The 22,640-nt window shown below is 39.7% G+C and overlaps 2 protein-coding genes across 2 annotated transcripts; both read right to left on the reverse strand.

Annotated features, from left to right (window-relative positions):
• Positions 1-1,301: 1,301 nt before the first annotated feature.
• h2ax (H2A.X variant histone) lies at positions 1,302-1,897 on the reverse strand. Its single transcript, XM_086099102.1, has one exon. The coding sequence runs from the start codon at positions 1,842-1,844 to the stop codon at positions 1,419-1,421; it is 426 nt and encodes a 141-aa protein (XP_085955228.1). The 5' UTR covers positions 1,845-1,897; the 3' UTR covers positions 1,302-1,418.
• Positions 1,898-3,086: 1,189 nt separating this feature from the next.
• Positions 3,087-21,760, reverse strand: c2cd2l (c2cd2 like). Its single transcript, XM_086057752.1, has 15 exons — positions 21,463-21,760; positions 20,815-21,245; positions 11,400-11,495; positions 10,931-11,050; positions 10,251-10,361; positions 9,613-9,726; positions 9,348-9,447; positions 9,124-9,256; positions 8,911-8,975; positions 7,468-7,586; positions 7,010-7,166; positions 6,847-6,945; positions 6,300-6,433; positions 4,502-4,715; positions 3,087-4,247 (listed from the first exon to the last, which is right to left on the reverse strand). The coding sequence occupies exons 2-15, from the start codon at positions 21,172-21,174 to the stop codon at positions 3,997-3,999; spliced, it is 2,073 nt and encodes a 690-aa protein (XP_085913878.1). The 5' UTR covers positions 21,175-21,245; positions 21,463-21,760; the 3' UTR covers positions 3,087-3,996.
• Between the last annotated feature and the right edge of the window lie 880 nt (positions 21,761-22,640).

A 22,640-nucleotide genomic window follows, 5' to 3' on the forward strand; every position in this document is an offset into this window, starting at 1 on the left:
AAAGTGGACAACACACAGCTGAGCTTTTGTTAAAACCTACTCTACCACATCATCTAGTGGAAGAGTCGGCGTACTACATGCCCAATACCCAAATTATTTTCTCATGATTTAAATGCCATTACAGTGCTGTACTACTTTCTTTTGGGTGTGTTTTGGCCACCAAGTGGCAGTATAATACCATACAGACTCAAATCAAGAGTTTCACAACTAGGAGTTACTCAAACAGTAATATCCGTCCTGTTCGCCAATGATAAAACATGCTTGTCTGTAAACATATTTGACAGTAAAGTGAGAGTGACATTTAACGTCTTAAAGCATCGTTTAGGCTACTCTGTCAAAATGCTGCATGTTGTGAACTGAGATGAGATCACTGCCACCATGAAGTGCTTGTTTCTCAAATGTGTGCTTGCAAGTCAGCAAACTTGTTTAACTGTGGCATTTGATTTCGCATTAAATCGACAACAAATTCAATTTAAGTGAATTTTGACTTTAATCTCAAAATTATAAAGTGAGAATTCTCACTTTAAAGTCAGGATTCTGAGATTAAAGTCAGAATTCTCGCTTTAAAGGCAGAATCCTGCCAATTTTTTTCTCTCTCTTCACTGGCCCCAATCATTTTACGTAGTAAGTCTTCTCTAAACATATTGTATGTGCATGCCCCAACTAGTCTAAACAGCAATCTGATTAATATGGATTTGGTGGAATAAGAGTTAAAAAGAAAAATCCATCTCAGAGGGCTGCTATTTTGCCACTTGCTAGCAACTGAAAATGACATTACTGCTGTTCAGGGCTCAGGTAACGAGCTTCAGAAAACAGACGAGCCGTGATTAGTCTGAGCCCTGATCAACTGACGTCATTTTCAGTCGACGTCAAATGACCGCCCCCTGAGATTTTGCTTAACTCATATTGAACACAAACCAGATCACATAATCAAAACACTGTTTATATTAGTGGGGCTGCATAGACCATGTAAAAGGAAGCTTTGGGTTGGCTTCCCTTTTTGTTTTTTCCCCCCCAGCAAATGGTAGCATTTTCAAAATGCCAAATAAGTGTAAAGAGGTTGAAGCTAGCTAAAACAAATAAAATAACGTACACGTGACGAGGCCTCGGCTACTCAAAGACGTAGCAAACTAGCTAACCTCGATTTAGGCCGAAATTGTCTTTTATCTTAGTGTGGTGAGAACAGACATAACGTTTAAAACCGCCGAGTGGCCAGCGAACTTATTCCCCAGTTTACCCGGATATGCTAAACTGTTCAAACCAGTTAGCCGACGGCAGCCTACCCACTCGCGACGTTCAACTCCAGCACATGAATTTATTCAAAAGTGACGAAATCAACACAAAGGACATTTGCTCTTTAAATGCAGTTTGGGTGGCCCTTAAAAGGGCCGTTGGGGTAAAAGTTACTAGTCATACGCCTAGTACTCCTGAGACTGCGAGGAAGCCTTCTTTCCAGTCTTGCCGGAGCTCGGAGCAGACTGTCCCGTCTTCTTCGGCAGCAGGACGGCCTGGATGTTGGGCAGGACGCCGCCCTGGGCGATGGTGACGCGGCCGAGAAGTTTGTTCAGCTCCTCATCGTTACGCACCGCCAGCTGGAGGTGGCGAGGGATGATGCGGGTCTTCTTGTTGTCCCGGGCGGCGTTACCAGCCAACTCGAGGATCTCAGCGGTGAGATATTCCAGCACAGCGGCTAGGTAAACTGGAGCTCCGGCACCTACACGTTCTGCATAGTTACCTCTACGGAGAAGACGGTGGACTCGACCAACAGGGAACTGGAGACCTGCCCGGTTGCTACGGGTCCTGGCCTTAGCACGAGCCTTACCGGTTTTACCTCTTCCAGACATTGTAGAACTTCAACGTACTCCTCAAGAATTGTAGTTTTGTAGAATGAAACATTTGCTCTACCCGGATATAAAAGGCCGGGGATGTCACGCCCTTTTACGTGATTGGCTTCTATGACGATAGCGTATCTTGTGGTTGGCTTGGTGGAATGAAAGAATAAATCGCGTCATCAGCGATTGGTGGTTTGTATTTGATGCGTAGCCAATTACATAAGAAAGAAAGGCGATTGGCTTTTGAGTTTCGTCGTGGCATTTGTAGCCAATTGTGGTTGTTCCCTCGCGTTTCAAACTTTTGGCGCCAAAAAGGAACCAAAAAATGAGGTACAATAGTGAAACAGAAAAATTATTTAACTAGAGACGTGCTGGTGAAGCTTTGAGGCTTTATTTCAAATTATGCCGATTCATTATATATCATATTACGATTCGGAGCTTTGGTGCTTCAGTAAAAGCAACATATGGGACATCTAGTGGACGAAAGATGTAAATGCAACCTATGTCATTGAAGTGTGAAACAATCACACTTATCTTTCATCAATACAAGTCTAAATAAATCAGATACAGAGTATGTATTATTTACAAAAGTCTGCTACTAATAAAAGTTTTTTCATAAATAAAATGTGATTGACGAGTGTATGTCGATGTTGATTATAAACGGGAATACGTGTGAATTATTTAAATTTCACCATGCATGGTATTGAATAATTATTAAATTAGACCCTTAATATTATACATTTAATATAAGTCGCTTTGAATAGAGAATCAGAATTTTATTTTCCCCTCTCACTGTGATCTCCCGGTGGGGGGAAGCGTACCCACATCTCGTGTAACAAAGTGGAGTAACGGCACCACTTCACCACTCAGAGGCCGACCAACATTGAACTTAATGTGACCTTCTGTCAAATGACCGCATAAATTCTAGTTCGTGATTTCGCGGGCCACCAGTCACCAAAGCTTTACGGGTCGTCAATACGCGCTGTGACGTATGAAGCTTCGAACGTCATCGGTCACGTGATACTTGCAGAATGATACAAGCTCCGAAGCACAATTTCGAAGCAGTGTGATTCAGGGAATTTTCTTAAAAGTGATTAACCGCACCAACCAAGCTAAACAGAGATAATAAAAAAAAATCAGATAGTTATTAAATGTGTTGTAAAATATATCTTGATATTCAAAGGAAAACCTTGGAATTAATCCGTAATGAATGGAGGAAAACAGGGTCAAACAGAAAAATAGTTGAAAAATTCCAAGTTTTTCAATAATTTATTTGAAATAAATTAAACATATCAAAATAACAGCAGAAATCACACCTGCCACTTGTCGCATTCACATTCCAGCCAGGCAATTTGTCTTTGTATTTTAGCAATTAAGAATTGATCCTATTTTCATAAAGCGCATTGGACACATCTTACCACTGTCCTCATTTCCGGCAGATGCTCAGTCACAGTACTGGAATAGCAATTTTATTCTTAGTGAAAAATATTCCTTATTACTTTTTTTTTTTTTTTTTTTTTAAACAAGTACCAATCATATATAAGCCTGCTTACTTTCCTCTCGGGTAAATCTGAAAATAATTTAAGAGCAATTACTTTGTCAAGAAAGTACAATATATGACAATTTCCTGCTTAGTTTAAAACCTACATTGAACAATTTCATAATGCAATGTGGAAGAAAATACGACTATATTAAATAACATGGAATATAACTTGATTTGCATTGAAAAATCACAGCAATTTCTTATTTTACAGTATAACGCAACTAAGACAACCCATGGTATGGATAAAAGAAATAGCACTTCACATAATCATAAATTACCTTCATACAGATAGTCTATGTGTTATGTAGAATGTAAAAATGTAAATTCCAAAGTGCACCAACGCCATTCGAGTGGCATCCTTACATCATTTCAAGAACTTCCAACATCAATCCCCCAAAAAAAAAAAAAACTTTAGTTGTCCCTTCCTGCAAAAACTTAAATATACTTCATCTTATTTCACTTTTAGTGATTTGATAAGAAACCACTTTTGTCCTGAAGCAGCAATATTTCTCCTCTTCAAAAAGCACTCCCAGAGGTGTCCTCCATCCAAGGGACATCAGACTTGGATGGAATAAATAGTCTTGTGCTCACATAGCTGACAGGGGACGACAGCAGAAATGATCAGTTATTGGCTGAGCTGGCTCCTCCGTTGCTGCTCGTGGCTTTGCCTTTCCATTTCCCTGATGAGCGGAAGGAGAAGCGCTTGATGAGACGTCGCGAGAAGCTACCGGATTTTTTCCGACCGCTGTCCGCCGCCGCAGTGAAGTTATTGCCCATTTTGGAGACGTCTTCATGGGATTGGCTGAGGCAGGGCTCCTTCGAACGATATCTTCTGCGGAACAACAGCTTTGATCCGCTCTGCAGGAATCCCACTGTAGGATAGAGAGATGCTGCATTAAATATCCTTTTTTTTTTTTTTTTAGCTAAGGTTCAAACCACTAACCTCAGAACAGTGAACCACTGCACTGTAATGTCCTAGTGTTTATTTTTTTAAACTGGTCAACAGGTGGCAGCAAAATATCTTAATTTTCCCCATAAAGCATTTTTTACAATAACATATGATAGAAAAACAACATTTAATATTACGGTGTGACATCATATTAAATAATGGGTAAAACTGTGTCACCTTTATGGTCCTTGAGGCTGCGTGTTTCCAAAGCCCCAGTGGAGCCAGTGTCGGATTCCACATCATCCACAGAGGGACGCTCTGACACATCGGAAGGTGTGGTTTCACCCGGCTCTTGGTGGTGTCCCGCCCCGAAATGGTTGCTTTGCATGGCAGCGTCCATTGCTGCAGCGTAGCCACTTGACAGCGTGCAGTCGTCTTTAGAAAGAGGAACCTGAAAAGTAAAAGGAATTCATTTCAAGTTTTTCCTCTTATGTGGTCAGCATGTAAATATTAATATTTTTTATTGGCATAGCCACTCGTGCCTCCCAAAAATTGTAGTTAAAATGGAAGTCAACCTAAAACATTTCTTGACAAATAATATGTTATATGTGAGCTCACTAGTCGAAACATGACATTCTGTACATTTGTGGAATATGAGCTAAGCGGGAAAATCCAGCCATTTTTATTCATCTCAGGGGGCGGCCATTTTGCCGCTTGGTGTCGACTAAAGAGGACATCAATGTTGCTTAGGTCTCAGGTAACAACCAATCAGGGCTCAGCTTCAGAAAACAGGTGAGCTGTGATTGCTTGTTGCCTGAGCCCTGAGCAACAACAGACAACAAAATGGCCGCCCCCTGAGATGGATAAAAATGGCTGGATTTTGCTTCATAACTCATATTCCACTAACACAATATCAACCAGAATACCGTATTTAGACTAGTGGGGCTGCATAAAACATATTACCGTCCCCCCAAAAAATCCGGGGGTTGACTTCCCCATTAAAATAAAAAAATAAATAAAAAAATAAAATTTGAAATATATATAACACAGAACAGTGAGGTCGCCTCATGGTTACCACTGTTGATTTTCCATTGTCTGTCAAACGTATAAATATATTTATGTAGCTTTTTAAAGCATTGCCACTTTGGATAAACCAGTAAATTGAGGTTCACCTTTGCTCATAACATCCAATGCTATCAAGATCTAAAAACATAATGGACTTTGTATGGAGAGATGTTGTCTTCCTGCCCTTCACTTTTTGATTGTGCTCCACTATACACTCTATGTGACTTCAGTGCTACCATTTTGGTATTTTTTTTTGTCATTTCTTCCACGCAAGGCAATCTTGCAGTTTTTTATCTGCACTAATAAAATAACATACATTTGTACATTAAATGAAGCTTGTGATTCTGCTGTCATATCATGTAGCATGTTACTGCGGTTGTGATTGTTATTGCGTTTTTGGCTGCCTGTTGTAATTGTCTTCTTCTTTCTTTTTCTTTTTTTTGCTTTGCTCGCCGTTCTCGCTGTCTACCCCTTTTTAAATCATGTCTTGTCAGAAGGACTATTCCAGACAGCAAATCTGTTCTGGCTCTAAAAAGCAAACGGACCTCTCATACTGCATGACTAAAATGCCGAACATAACAGCTTGAAAAACAAAAATATATGTCTACAATATATGTCTTTGCAATGGTAAGGGGGATTTTTTTTTTTTTTTTAATGGCTGCACTCGGTTCTACTGTCATAATCTGTTTTCAAAAATGTGTCGTCTTGAGATGAGTCAGGTTACCACTGCAGCCTCTTGAAGTGGAAACATTTCTCTTTTACTCAGAAATCAGGTCAGAAGACTGCTGTAATGTGATCTGAATGTGCTACGTGGGGGGGGGGGGGTCTAGTGTGTGGTCGCCGAGACTGCCGCCTAAAAGTAGGTATACGGAGCTTAAATTTGCGTGGCCCCCCGTATTTGTTTAAAGGCAAATTTGATATGCATGCCACGACAGTACATTCTATCCATAGTTAACGCTAATTCTCTGACCTTTGACACGCCTGAGATGATCAGTGTGCTTCTCTTGGTTGGTGTCTTTCGAGCCATTTTGGAGTTGGACTCAGTCAGCTGACGAATGGCTGTTTCTGCAACAGGATCCGAGCCATTAGATAAGCGTCTGCTCCCTATGAAACAAAAGCACAAATATAAAATCAGCATTTTTGTTTTCAAGGAATCGGCAACATGTTCCTTTTACACAGATGCTGATTGCTAATATAGAATACTAACATGTTTCTGTAATGCCAAAAGGACTGGGACGTGCGGCCATTTTGCATACAGGAATATTACGACCTACGATTTTTGGTAAAAAAAATGACTGATGCTTGACTGGCCATGCTCACAATCGATTCTAATTCATCCTGAAAGTATTTTTTTTCTCAAATTCGGCAACGCCAGAGTCATTCAAAGTTCCCCAAAAGCACAAATTAGCCAAAATGTCTGGTTTGATCCAATCCACGAATGACTAATGGTTTAATTAAGAGGCTCATCGCAATACTTTTGTCCATGTATGGTTTTGTCCTTATGGTTTCTAACTCACTGCTCGGATCGGGGCTGGGGGTCCCTCTTCCATCAGAGAGAATGGTGGGCTTCTTTTCTGTCACCTCAACTTTGGACGGGGAACGCAAAGGAGAATCACCTAGAGAATAATAACTCCAGTTATATGTTGTTAACTAACACAGTGATTCATGCTTTAAATGTACCTGGACCGCGCTCCAATTTTAGTCTGGACTGCACCGTCGTCACGGTGGTGACGATGGTTCCGTCCGGCATGATGGTTCGGTCCACATCGACCTTTTTGGTAGGGGTGAGCGAGGAACGCAGCGGTGCCCGGATTTCCTCAGTTTCCACATAGAGCAGCTGAGTGGATTAAAAATAAAAAATAAAAAATAAAAAATAAAAACATTGCAGCAAATCCACCACACTCAAAAACTCTGCACGTCTCATTTAGCAATTGTTTGCACTGAGATCAGACAAAAGGAATCTGTAGGGAAACATTTGTAAAAGAGTGTGAGAGATGTTATCTCACATTGAGCCAGATGAAAATGCAAGAACGAGCTCTCTATCAGCTTCTTTTACAAGACTGATAAAAGAAATGCTCAATCGTTCCATTTATTCGTAATACAGGTAGTTGTCACGCATTTAACAGCTTGTCACTCACTTCTGCTGTGATGGTGGCGATAGGCTCCAAGGCGTGGCTTGGGTTTATTGTGAGTACGACAGAGGTAGGAATTTTGGACTGGAAGTCCAAGGCAAAGCAGGCATGCCCTGGAAGGAATTCTAGCAGACCAAAGAGAAATGAACAAAAAAACATAGTAAGATACAAAAGGCAATGATTTTGTCCTTAACCAACCACTACTTGGGTCAATTTGATCCAACTCTTTTTGTTTTGTTTGTTTTTTGTGTGAGCATAAAACAATCTTTTTTTTAAAAAATGGATAATTTTGTACCCACAAAAAAGTGTCAAAAAGGGCCAACAGCTATTTGGGTCAATTTAATCCAACTTTGTTTTTTTGCTTTTTTGAACACGTAATACAAAAAAACAAAATTGATTGTTTCGTACAAAACAACAACAAATGAAATTATGAATTATTTTGTTTGCTTGTTTTTTTTTTTTTTAGACAAAACATTACAAAACAACCAAAAAAGTTGATTGTTTTGTACAAAAAACAACAACCAAATATGTATCAAAAGGGGGTATTGATTCTTGGGTCAATTTGACCCAAGCGTTTTTTGTTCGTTTGTTTTTTGCATAAAACAACCTACAAAATTGGGATGGTTTTGTACAAAAGGAAAGGAAAATAACCATTATGTTAAAAAGGGCTACCCTACTTGGGTGACCCAAGCTTTTTTTTTTTTGGGATACAATTTTTTGTACAATAAATACCAGTAAAATAAATAAATAAATCAACCCTGGGTAAAAAAATAACTCAATGTGTCAAAAAGGCCAACTGATGCCTGGGTCAACAGTTGTTGTTGTTTTTAATTTGCACCAAAAATACAAAAACACCCCCGAAGTTGGATTGTTTCGTAAACAAAAATTAAAATTAAAATTGGTATAAATTGACTCAAGTAGTGGTTGGTCTCTTTTTGACCCAACAGTTTTTAAAGTGTGACCAACATTTGATTTCCACTACATTTAAAAACAGGAAAATAAAAACTGTACTCATATGAATATATTACAATATATAGCTCATAAAAGTTGAATAAAAATTATATTCTTTGGCGTACTACCTAATTAATTTGAAAATTAAAGAATGTAAATGTGATTGAAACGTAGCCTCAAGTTTAAGAAGTTTCCGTTGTCGTATCTCAAGCCAATAGAGTATGATTTCCCCTTATTAAAGTACAAAATTGAAGACAGACCCACCAATACTGTACGATGTAACATTCCAAAACAGTAATTGCCATATATATATATATATATATATTTTTTTTTTTGATCCACTGTGGTTGTCATAAAACCACTGCCCAAATACAAACTGCATATCAATTGACTGTAGTTCTGAAACTATATTGGACTACTCATCCTAATATTTCAAAATGCATACAAACAGAATTTCACTGCGGCAAAATATATTTCTGGACAGGATCCCAGCCTTACGCTCGCTTCTGCCGTTCCGCTCCAGAAGTCTCACTCTCAGCTCTTTGGTTTCTGGGCTCAACTCCCTTCAACACAAAAAGGGCACAGCTGTGTTTAGAGTCATCCTGGAAGAAATCCCACTTTGCAATGTAAAACAAAAACACATTCATTTTTTTTTTTTTTAATGTTGCCAGGTATGAACAGTCCTGGCATTATTAATGTGACATGTCTCACAAGGTAATTTCTTCTCTCCATTCCATTGGGGTCTTTGGGCTGTGGGGCACGTGCAGAAAGCGGGTTGTCCTTTCCGAGGAAGGTTGATTCAGGCTGAGGACGCAGCAAAGCTCTTCTGAGCTACACCACTGGCCTGCAAAGACAAAACAACTGAGTGAGGCACCAAGGATTCAACAGAACGCTCGGCACAAAGGATCCAAAGCCATCGAGGGAATGCATCTGACCTTTGCTTAAGGTCACCCTGAGCTGCCGTAGAAGTAGTCGCTGCACAAAGACACTCTGGGGTACAGGCTTTAATCCCACTGATAGGTGCTCCACGGAGACCTGTGAGCAGAAAACGTAGCGTAAAAGCATGAAATACATCCATTGCTTGTCATCTCTTGGTGGGTACGTTCATTCCGGCTCACGGGTCTTCAATGACCCTTATGAAGCCTTTAAACTTAACAATGTTACATTCCTACCGCATATAGAAAGAGGACGAGAACTTACTGGAGAACTAGTTGTACAAGTCCTGAGGTTGAGGATCATGGCGGGATGAGAGCTGAACAGAGTGTCCTCTATAAGGCTCTTGATCACATCCAAGTCTCCCTTGTCATCCATGCGCTAAAAACAACCAGCAATCGGGATACCAGTGGAAAAAAAGATGGTACATCGGTTTAAAGTCAACCCCAAAATTGTATTTACCATTCTGATTCTGAATATTGTATTTGTGGAATATGAATTAAGTCGCAAAATCCACCCGTTTTTATCCATCCCATTTTTGCCACTTGTTGCCGACTGAAAATGACATCACAGTTGATCGGGGCTCAAATGACCAACCACAGCTCAGCTTGCAGATGTCACATGACCAGACACAAAAAAAAAACAGGTGAGTTGTGATTGGTCGTTGCCTCAGCCCTGAGCAACTCTGCATGATGTCATTTTCAGTCGACAGCAAGTGGCAAAATGGCTGCATAGAATATACAGTAAAGAATTTATGGGGTTGACTTCCCATTGAACTAATTTAGAAAATTGGAGCTCAAATGTCTTTATTTTACTCAGATACAAATCATTTGGATATTAATACCATTCTTCTTCTTTTTTTTTCCAACAACAACAATATAACTGCTAATGTAAAATCTTCTCACATGTCTTGGCCGTCTGCATGGCGACGCAGTCAGTTTCAATGACGGTTGCTTGGAAAGAGTCCAGGACACCAAAAGTCCTTCGTCCTCCACCTCCTCCAGACATACAACCACCTGATGATGAAAGTAGAAACAGGACGCATGGTTGGAAAACGTGTAAGGAGGTAGATACACAATACAGTGTATATATATATATATATATATATATATATATATATATATATATATATATATATATATATATATATATATATATATAAATATAATTAATATATATATATAATTAATATATATATATATATATATATATAATATATATATATATATAATTAATATATATATATATATAATATATACATAATATATATATATATATATATATATATATAATATATATATATTATATATATATATATATATACTTCATTCAGTACGGTATATCCCCAATTTTGTCATTACAACAATAATAACTGTCAGGGAGTTACTCATTCATTTCAATTGTTGACAATTGTGATAACGTAGCCTGTTCCAAAGTTCATAATAATAAACGCCAGCGATGGTAGGTCTGTAACATGTCCTCTCGTCAAAGTAGATATTTGACTAGCAATGCAAATGTTCTGGTGTGCTGGCTTGTAAAAGAGTCGAGCAAACTAAAAGGAAACCAGGTGGTGTGCCTCCAGTACCTTTGCCACTGTAGGTGCGATGGTAATCTGATAGGTGTCCATGGCAACGGCAGCGGGGGACTGCTGAGTAACCGTCACAGGAAATGCCACAGTGTCCACCCGACATTTACAATGTAAAACCTATCGTGTAAGAAAAAGGTGTCGTCAAGAGATTCACACAATCGGTCAAGGCTGCCCCTTTTCTATTTTACACAGTGAATCAAAATTCACTACGCTACGCTAAACTACGTAAACAAATGCCTACTCGCTTTGATGTCTTTCTCATGTCCACAAGTGAACGCTTGTGTTTGTGTTGCATGTTGCAGCTATGGAGTAACACCAACAAGTCTACTCAAAGGTCTAATTAGTTCTTTGCACTTATGCACATAATATTACATGCGGTTATCAATGACATAGTAATTGTATTCTTGTTTGAAAATATATTTAAAAAAAAATTATCTTGTATTTTTTTAAGAAGTTGATTACCCACCATTTTGTGTGCTGATTGGTCAGTGCAGGTCACGCTCTCAATTGCAGGCGCAGCAATAAACTGGACACTGCTGTCAAAAGTGATTTGGATGGAGCTCTGTGAAAAGACAGAGGGAGGCAGAGAACAAACGTACTAAATATTACATAAGTGGACATGAACTTGAAGAGGCAAGACACTTGGGGATGACATAAAATATTATAGACTGCAGTGGTACAAGACTAGCAGCATGCAGTTAGCGAACAATTAGGCAGAGTCCTTAAGGAAGGTGTTTTGTTTTGTTTTCCCAGCCGGCTAATGAAACTTCTTCTGAATCATGGGTACGCTAGCTAACTAGGGCAATTTAGGAATTTTAAGCACAGTTGGTGTCAGGCATCTAAACAGTGCACTGATCTCATTTCATGGCTAAAGCACTATTACCTAAAAGTCGTGTTTTCTCTGTTCACTGTTTTTAAGTATTTACACCATTTGGCAGTCTAATACAGAAAAACAGGAGGTTATTGCAGTCACTGCTCGCGACATGGACATGACAACCGCGGCACGGCCAGCAGCGAGTTGCATTTGTTCGGTCAGAATGATGGTCGGTGCCCGAGGGCGCTGGCATGCAAACGGCAACATATGTTTGACCAAAGGCTGGTAGGGAGCATGTTCAAGTTCATAGGAGATCGAGCTTCATTTGCGGATTCCACTGTGCTGTGTTATATGGTAGTGACGTCAAAGCATCATTTGATATATTGCGAAATTAAAAGGGAAACCAACCCAAAAATGATCTTTACAATATGTTCTACGCACCCCCACTAGCCTAAACATGATATTCTAAATAATATTGTGTTAGTAGGACTGAAAGTAAGCAGTAAAATCTAACCGTTTTTTTATCTATCTCCAGGGGCGGCCATTTTGCCTCTTGCTGTCGACTGAAAATGGTATCACATCGCAGTTGCTCAGGGTTCAACTTCAGGTAACGATTAATCACAGCTCAGCTAGCAAACGTCACATGAACAAATTTCGAAAAGAGGTGAGCTGTGATTGGTCATTCACTGCCATTGACGGCTAAAAACGTCAAAAATTCATTTGAACTATTTCTAATAGTTTAACATTTTTCCCCACTTTTGTTAACAAGAGTATGAAAACCTAGAATTTTTGTTTATTGTACATTTAGAACAGATATAAAATTTGTGATTAATCGTGAGTTAACTAGTGAAGTCATGCGATTAATTACAATTTTTTAAAAAAATCGTAATTAATCGCATAACTTCAATAGTTATGGGAGTGAAGTCATGTGATTAATTACAATAGTGAAGTTATGCGATTAATTACAATTATTTTTTTTAAATCGTAATTAATCGCATAACTTCAATTTTATATCTGTTCTAAATGTACAATAAAAAAATCTATGTTTTCATACTCTTGTTAGCAAAAGTAGATAAAAAAAATTAAACTAATAGAAATACTTACAATTATTTTTTGACTTTTATAGCCGTCAATGGCAGTAAATGAGTTAACTTGCGATGGCATTTTTAGTCCGCAGAAAGTGGCAAAATTGTCGCTCCCTTTAATGATCAAAACAGGTGGATTTTGCTGCTTAATTGATATTCCACAAACGCAATATTAATTAGAATGTCGTGTTTAGACTAGTGGGGGCGCATATAATGATAATTTTTGGGTTGACTTCCCCTTTAATGCTTCTGAATTAGTATGTTCCACTTGTTCTGCGTTCCCTTTGAGTTACCTTCACTGAAATAGCTGAAGAATTCAAAGCTAGTTAATTATAATGTATCTATATAACTACTTTTTACAATCACTGATTTAGATAAAATTGAGGAGATTTAGATGACATTAAAAATTACGGAGAAACCTGAATTGAATTTTTTTTATCGCAGCCAAATTTGACGAGCGTGACACATCTTGAGTTTTTATAGCATTGATAGTTCTTATAAATGCAATGTGACAGGGTTGGTATTAAAAGGGGGGTTAAGTCGGGTAAATCCCCACTGAAGGCCCAGGTATCAAATGCACCGCCTGCCGCTGCCTAACAATGATTCAAAATCAAACATGGCATCACCAGAACTGTGCAACGCCGTGGATGATTATCAATGTGTGTTTATGTGTGAATGCCAAATGATCTGCTGTAGTAAACCTTGTTGTCTGGCTCAGGAGAAGCAAGTGTGAGGAAGCAACACAACCCCCCCCCCCCCCCCCCGCCCCTCTCTCTATTGTCAGAGCATATGCCTCTCTAGATGCAAGTCCAATCTCTTCCAAACTGAACTGTGGAGGCGGGGCAGAAACGGGAGGATGATATAACATAGTTTGTGGCGTATGTGTGCTTCTGTGTGAGAGAGACAGGAAGCAAAGTGCAACGCTGCGGGCTGACGTAGGTCTGGACCAACGCGATGTCACGTGACTCCACACTACAAACAACCATGTTTACTTTTGCTTGGCCGAAGCCTGTAAAACCGCTCAGTCAGCCGACCATTCATCGCATCCAAAGAGCGGAGCAAATACAAAGTGATGTATCTCGGATTGCGCGGCATCCAGAAACGGGTTCCGATTGTGTGCACGCTCGCGTACGTGTGTTGCAAAAAACTTTGTGTACCACTCTGCCAAAAAGGGCACTGGCGTCTGCAGTGAAGCTAATTAAGATCATTATGACAGAGAGAGCAAATTCCCCTGAACGTCACTGCTAATCATGCTAAGACAAGACCAAGTGAGCCCATGAGATATTAGCAAATTAAGACACAGGGGGGGGGGGGGGGGGGGTTGCCCGGATTAGTCAATGCCTGTTAGAAAGATGGGTCAGTAGAAGGCCCTTATATTAGTTTATTTGCTGGCTGGCCCAAAAAAATAATAATAATTAGAAAGCACTGTTATGTGCAATTATGCATGTCGCCTAGTAGTATTACATACATATTATCCGTAAGCTAATCAAATGCTTGGCCTCTTTTGGGTCTTAATTGAAAGAGTCTTTTGTTAGAAAACATCAAATTCCCTTTCAGAATTAACATTTTGTGTACTACAAAAAAAGTACTCCCATATATGGGGGATAGTAAATATGATTTGTCAATGCACATACACAAAATTTTATTTTTCTAACATATTCATGTCAATTCTAAAGACTTTCATTGTGTTCACTAAGAAATGCACCAAAAGCTTCCTTTTGAAAGGTGATTTCTACTCTAAACTCAATGCTAAGCACTATAGGTAAGGCACCTATGTTGCTTACTGTAGGGCCAGACTGACTAATCAATTTATTTAGCTCTTTTAAAATTGGCAACAACAAAAAAAAAGCCTATTTTTTTCTCTCTACATATTAAAAAATTACAACAAAAGACAAATTAAAACACACATTCAACCCCCCCCCCCCCCCAAGGAATCTGCTTAGATCATTTTACTCGTCAATTAAGTGAACCACTTTGATTGGCAGGAATCAGCTGCCTTCCATCCCACAACAGCGCAAAACGCCCTATTCTATATCTCTGCTCTGCTAGTCATGCAAAATGCCAAAAGAACGAAACTCCGCCCACATGCACGTTGAGACCGCTTTGCGCTCGACCTGTGTGGAGCATTGGGATACGTGCTATCGGTTGGACCTGGATGGAATAAACTTGAGTCTACTACCTCCTTTCCGAAAATTCCGAAAATTCCAAAATTGGTCCAGTATTTTGGTACCCTAAACAGTTCTCAGATCTCTCATGGCACACTTGAGTAGGCGCCGCGGCACAGTACTTGGGAATCGCTGGCTTGAAGTGTTGAACACAAAGCGTAGCTTTTTCTCAAACAAAGCCACATGCCAAAGAAAACCACAAAATGATGGATGCCGCCCATTTGCTGCACTTTGTTGACTGTGCTGATTTCCCCCTTTTCAAATATATTGCTAGGTTACACCATGTCACTCTAGCAAAATGACAACCTTGCACCCACACACCGTGAACTGTAGCACTTGGCGGAGTCCATCGAGGTCTCACATAGCCAACTGGCGTAACGCGGCGTTGTGCGCCCTCGCGGCGCAGGCAAACAGACCTCGTTTTGTCATCACCAGACCAAAGATTTTGTCCCCCGTGACCTTCGGTTTATGCGCATGTGTACGCAGAGGTTATTTGCGGGATACCCCGAGGACTACTACTGTGTCATTTCAGGTTTGTCAGAAACATTCTTTTTAGGACCTGCGGGCTGGACGCTTCTGAAAAGCAACCAGGGGTCAACCAGGAATAAAACTCAGCCTGTGGCTTGTGTTGACCCTCAGTTGCCTTTTCTGTCTTTTTCTTTTAGTTTCTCAATGAGAGAATCAGGTCACAACAGTGACCGTTTGCAACATTTTAGATTGTTCTTGTCATGAGTGTAATTGGAAGCAACTGAATCACTAGTTTTGGTTTTCCTCAGAGAGCCATTATGATTGTAAAGCAAAAAAGGCATTTCTATCATTTTGAAAGGGAAAGTCTACCCAAAATATTTCTTCACAATTAAATACGTTCTACGCAGCCCAACTCGTCTAAACGCGATATTCTGAGTAATACTGCGTTCGTGGAATATGAGTGTGGCAGCAAAATCCATTTCAGCGGGCGGCCATTTTGACCCTTGCTGTCAACTGAAGATGACACGACAGTTGCTCACCTGTTTTCTGAAACTGAGCCGTGATTGGTCTTTAATTGGGCGTCATCATTGCCATATAAACCCCCCAACATTCTATTGCAACCATAAAACCTAAAATTACTACAAAAATGGCGTTAGCCTACTCTAGTTCTCCCTTTCGATTGCAAACCTTCGCAATAAACGCACAGCGATTGCTTTAACGGACCGCATAAAATGATTAGGTTTGCATAAGTGATTCCCTGAAACTGCTGTGATAAGCATGAAAAAGGCCTATTTCCTGTGCTAGCATACTGAATGGGCGGTAAAGTGCTTAATGTCCCCTGCCATTTTAAGATCAAACTACTTGTGAATAATCACAGCGCATTCATCGTCTCCCAGCAGCACGGAAGGAAGACGACATGAACTGCGGCCTTTAGCTCTTCCCCCTGTCACTTATTCGCATATCACAAAATCAAAATGAATCCAAATCTTCTAATCCAGAGGTGGGCAATCTCGGTCCTCGAGGGCCGGAGTCCTGCAGGTTTTGGAGGTTTCTCACTTCCAACGCAAGCTGATTCCAATCAACAGGATCGTTATCAGGCTTATGCAGAGCTTGCTAATGAGCTGATCATATATCAGCTGTGTTGGAGAAAGGCAACATGCAAAACCTGCAGGACTCTGGCCCTCGATGCCCACCTCTGTTCTAATCGATACCATTCAGTGACAATCAGTGACCAGCCGTCAATGTCAACGTTGCACCAACCCAACAAGACTGTATCTCGTGGCTCCCACAGAAATAAACCTGCAGACATTTTTTTGAAGTGAGTCACGAAACATGCTGCATCATGGGATGCCACAGACATGAAAGTGTTTTTTTTTTTTTTTCTGAGGATACTCCTTCACGCTCCACTGAAAGAAAAACAGTGAGTCTCGCGTTTAATCTCTTAGCTCATTAACCCTCAAACACGGTAGCTGCTAACAGTACGGGGATGCTGTAACAGTTGCTTCTGATGGAGCACGACGACGTCTTCCTGTTGGCACGACCATACAGTAATTAACCAGCTGCGATGGAGGCCGGCTCCGTGGATTAAGGGCGAAAAGACCCGGAAGAAGGGGCTGGAGGATTTCTTCACTGTCATTATCAGCGTAATTGGTTTTGACATTTTTAGAAATCTGTGAAGAACCCAGCTGCAAACTGCCAACGGTGGGGCACTTAGCTTCACACACACTCTTGCAAAAATGTCCTTTCTGACCGCTGCAATCAAAATAAGAATTACAATCTGTACTGAGACTGATCCTACCTGTTGCTAGTGTACGTCTCATGTATATTTATGCTGTGTTTAGAAATTGGATGTTTTTGAGTGTATGTGTATAGAGATTATTTATGCCCCTTAAAGACAATAATACGATACTGAACATTCTGCACATTGATTAGGAATGTTGACCACTTTTTTTTCCCGAAAGATACCAAGACAAGTGCTCAATGCTTACTCAATAAATTTGATTAATAGTGTCATTTAAAAAAATAGAGGATTTGAAAATTTGCTAAATCGTGAAATCGAGGTGCACATAAATAAATGTTAATATTAGTGTACATTATTGTTGTCTGAACATTTTGTACAGGATTTATTTCTGAATGAATTAAACTTTCTTTAAGTAAATGTTTGTTGGGTTTATTCATTGGATTAAAACGTAATCGTCCAAAATAAATGAAAGAAATTGCGTGTGTGTGTGTATATATATATATATATATATATATATATATATATATATAATTTTTTTTATTTGAGATTACATTTATATTTCCCAGCCCTAGTACTCGCCTATTCATAAATTTGATCATTAAAAATTCATATATATTTATCTTGTTCATCGATCTTTTTGAAAGTTGCCTATGGGAGGTTAAATTAAAAACTGTGTAACTACAAATTGCAAGTGAAGGAAATGAATTTTCTGATACGTACCATAAAGGTTACAAAAATAAGATCAGCACTGATCGACATCCTTTTGAAATTGAATTGAACCGATATGTCCTATCTTGAAATAACTTGAAGAAAGAGATACCATATTTGGTCTATGTTAAGATCGCAACTCGCAAGTAATAAAAAAATTAAATACGTTGCCTATTTTAAATGCCATAGGGTAATATATGCCATATAGTAATATAATGCGATATCCAGAATCAGCATCGATATCATGGCGATGCCATGACATCATTGTTGACAATGATGAAAATACTTTTGTCTATGATCTCGCCTTTGACTTTCAGACCTGATGAGTAAATATAATTGGATGAATCATTTCAGTAACGTGTGCTCCCCCCTCTAAGCATGACTACAATTATTTCAAGACCTCTGTCAGACCTTGAATACGAGAGAACTGCTAAGGTTAATGTGAAAAGCGATAAGACAGGCTAATCCCCACATGCGGTATCCTCACAGCGCTGCCTCCAGGGGGCTCTTGTTTTGCTGATGCAGAGCAAACAATTGCCAAAATGCAAAAGCAGACGAGACCATCGTTGGTTGTGTTTTGCAAGTGGGCCACAACAACATATGCAATATTTACTTCGATTGGCCAAAGAATGGGGTGTGACTTTCTTGTACCGGTCATGTCATGTCCCACAGCAGGTTCTTCAAGTTAAAGAAAGAAGCAAAGAACATCCCAGACAACCATACATACAAGCATGCATGAGTATCAAATTAGATTGTGTTCTGTCATCTCAGCCTGTGTCATGGTCCGGTATCATTTGCAGCCAAGTGATTAGCATATGCTGCAGACGCATCTAGAATAACAGCCCGCTTTTGTGCGTGCAGACACGATGACGAAAAACAGTTGTTATACTAATGAGCGAGTAAAGATGCCTTGGCTGGCAGTCGCAGTTCAGAAATTGTCACATGGACACACTGGAGAGAACAGATTGTCTCTGCAATTACTGACATTCTGCATGAGAACGATCCGTTTGAATGAATTTATCATAGTCAATAGGACCTTTTTCTGATCTAATATTCAGTTTCCTAGCAGGACGGAGAGCTTCTGCAGTTCATCTCCCAGAATCGTAATGGCGCCACCTATTCTCATCTGCCCGACAACTAACAAACAGCTCGACTAGCAAACAATGTGCAACTATTGTTTTTCCCCTCTTTTGTTAACAATTTGTCTTTGGTGGAGGTGAGTATCTAAACTTAGTGATAGCGTATTTCAATATAGAATTGCTAAATCAAACAATGGTAAGACTTTTGCACAGTATCATAAAATAGCCTGAAGGAGCCAAATAAATAAAAAGCTCAGATATTAAACTTTAGGAAAGTCAACCACCCAAAAAACAAAAATCTTGACAATAATATGTTCTATGCAGCCCCACTAGTCTAAATACGGTATTTTGGTTAATATTGCACTGAGTTAAGCAGCAAAATCCAGCAGTTTTTATCCATCTCAGGAGGCGGCCATTTTGCTACAAGTGAGTCATGACATCACAGTTGCTCAGGTCTGAGGTAACAACCAATCACAGCTCAGCTTCAGGAAACAGGTGATCTGTGATTGGTCATTGCCTAAGCCCTGAGCAAACTGTGATGTCATCTTCAGTCGACAGCAAGTGGCAAAATGGCTGCCGCCTGCATAACTCATATTCCATAAATGTAATAGTAACCATAATGTCATGTTTAGACTAGTGAGGTCACATATGACATATTATTGTCAAGAAATGTTTAACATTGACTTCCTCTTTAAATAGCTCGGCTTAGTTACAGTAAATTCAAGATATCCAATTTAATATATAGTATATATCAGACCATTGCACATTCAGTTCATACATTATTCCCTTCTTATTTAAACAACTCAATTTCAGGGAAATGTTACGGTGGAGCATGTGGTGAGCGTGTCGGCCTCAGTTGAGAGGTTCTGGATTTAGAATGTGAAGTTTTCATGTTCTCCCAGTATGAGTTTACTCTGACTTCATCCCACATTTCCAAATGTGCCTGTTAGTTAGCCTGTTAGCCTGCGATTGGCTGGCAACCAGTTCAGGGTGTACCCCGCCTACTGCCCGAAGCCAGCTGGGATAGGCTCCAGCAACCCCGCGACCCTTGTGAGGACAAGCGGTTAAGAAAATGGATGGATGTTAGTTTAATCGAATACTCTAAAATCACCCAAAGGCATGTTATGAGTGTTATAAAAAAAAAATGACATCAAATTGAAAAATAAATAATGCCATTACATTGATAAAATTGAAGAAAGTGAAAAGGGATATCCGACTTTCGGTGAAAACAATCTTTCCAGAAGAACTTCTTTTGACCTCTAAAATTTTGGATGGACACATCCAACTGTGTCAGTACTTTCCCTTGCCATGCAAAAAGTACATTGTTCATCTGTTGAAAAGTTCGAAGAAGTTCAAATTAAATTCAGGAGGTTATTGTACATTTTGCTTTCACCCTGAAGCTGAATATTAGAACTTTTTGTATGAATAAGTCTTACTTATGAAGTAACTTCGATTCAAACTCTAAGGTTATGCAGTGGGTCAAACAGACAAACATCGCTCTGTCCTGGACATAGTTCTAAAGAGAAGCGTCCACCACTTCATCATACCAGGCTTGGGGTAAAGAAGGCTATTTTTACAAGGTGTAGGCGTTCATATTGCGATTATGCTGGCTGGTCTTGCCTCTACGCTCTTATGCTTCCAAAGCTGTTATGCAAGGATGTGCTCCCCATCCTCTTACCCACTCCAACACCCACTTCTACACACACGTAGCACATCAAAATTCATACCTGCGCTACTTTTCCGACACACTGCCAGCATGCTCGCTAAGTCCTGTCCTCGTGTGTCCCTCTTCACATGAAGATGAAAATAATTCTCACTCACCCCATTCCTGCAAGCTTGCTCATTCAGAGCTTTGACCCAGCTCCTGCGACACTGCTCGCTCAACGACTTGAAGGAGAAAAGCGAGGTCAACAAGCCTTTGAGCCCGACCTCGGACACAGCTCCTCCATCCGGAGCAGGGCGCAGCTTGAGCAGGAAGTCCCACACACCTGCAGCCAAGCTGTGATGAGGATGCTGCCTGAGGGAGGGACCCCGCTGATGCTGCTCGGCCGCTTTCCTGGTTCTCCACTGCCGCAGCAGGCTCAGCGAGAACCGGAAGAGCCAGACCAGCACGATGAGCAAGGAGGCCAGGAAAAGCCCCACAAGAAGCAGCCAGCCCAACTCTTGGAGCTCCATCACCATCTCGTGCAGCCTCTCATGTCTACTGGAAATGTTAGGGACTGTCGGAAGAGGGCAGGCAGGCACCCTTCAACCTGTGAAAAGCATCAGACAGTTAGCCCTGCAGAATTTTTGGACCATTACATGTTAAACAAAAAACGAAAAAAAAACAGGAATTGCGGTTCTTTGAAGGATCCTAACAAGCTCCTTAGTCCTAATTAATTACAGTGTACATCAACACATAAGGTGTGTGGGGTGCATAAGAGAAGAAGCTCAAATGTGACATTAATAATAAGATTTAAATGAACCCACCGTTTAACTTGGACGGTCCTGACTGCAGCATGCAGGGAATCGAAAGCAAGTCGCGGTAACATGAAGCTGCTGCCTTCATGGCGATAAACAGCGGCGCCAACAACACATGACTTTGTCCCATTGCACACTCAGCATTCCTCGCGCAAGAGTCTTTCTCGTTGAAAACGATTTCTTTACATTTCACATTAACGCTCAATAATCCCGAACTACCTGGCTCCACTCGGTTTCAAATCTCCACTGATCTTACTGCAAGACAGACTAACCTCGCCACAATACGGAACAGGAGAATGACGTCAACCTGAAGGTGGCGCTGCAGGGCTGGAGTGCGAAAGATGAAACGGAAATACAAAACGGGTCTTTCGAAATAAAAGTACATCGGGAATCCCTGCAATGAGTCCAACCCACCTTGAACAATAGCGGGTGACCTTTTGTGCTCAAAAGCCATATTTGAGTTTTAAAACGGATGTAGGGGCTAGGTTATTGATTGATTAAAATTGATATATGACTAATAGGGAATTTGAATCACTCTCAGATAACTATTATTTATATTTAACAATCATTAAACACATTTATAAAAAATAAAAAAAAAACATTGTTGATTATACTGGATATGTTTATTTAGCCATATTCCTTTATTTGACTACTTACAATAAATTCATTATAAATTAATATTAATGCAATTCTTGACTAAATGTACTAGTACTTAATGTATGGCATTTCACAGGTGGTCTAATTAATGTTGATTAAAAAAAAGACATTTTAATGCAACAAACATTTGAGCACTATTGATCATGTAAAACCTCAGTAGGCCAGATTACGAATCAGAGGCCAATTCTATTGCTATTTCTAGAGAATCATTTGGATATAATGTATACTGTACTCACAACATGAAATACACTCCATTCTATATTTACAAAATAACAGTAGTCAGTATTTACTGATCTCACTCTTAATTTAGCAGTACAGTATGTCTATCATTAGTTTTAGTTATCCTGGTCAGAACAGTTTAGTCACAATGATATTGCAATATTTTGCCGCTCTTGTGAATCTAAAAATTATACCCAAAAATATTACAGTATCTTTCCGAATGATGCATAGCAATCAATATTGTCTTTTAAAAGCCTTTCAATTTTGATACACTTTGAGAGGCATATTTAGTGTACAATACTGTGTAATTG

The sequence above is a fragment of the Leptonotus elevatus genome, chromosome 16 (assembly GCF_054856555.1).
Source record: "Leptonotus elevatus isolate MCC_2025b chromosome 16, RoL_Lele_1.0, whole genome shotgun sequence".
In the NCBI taxonomy this organism is placed as follows: Eukaryota; Metazoa; Chordata; class Actinopteri; order Syngnathiformes; family Syngnathidae; genus Leptonotus; species Leptonotus elevatus.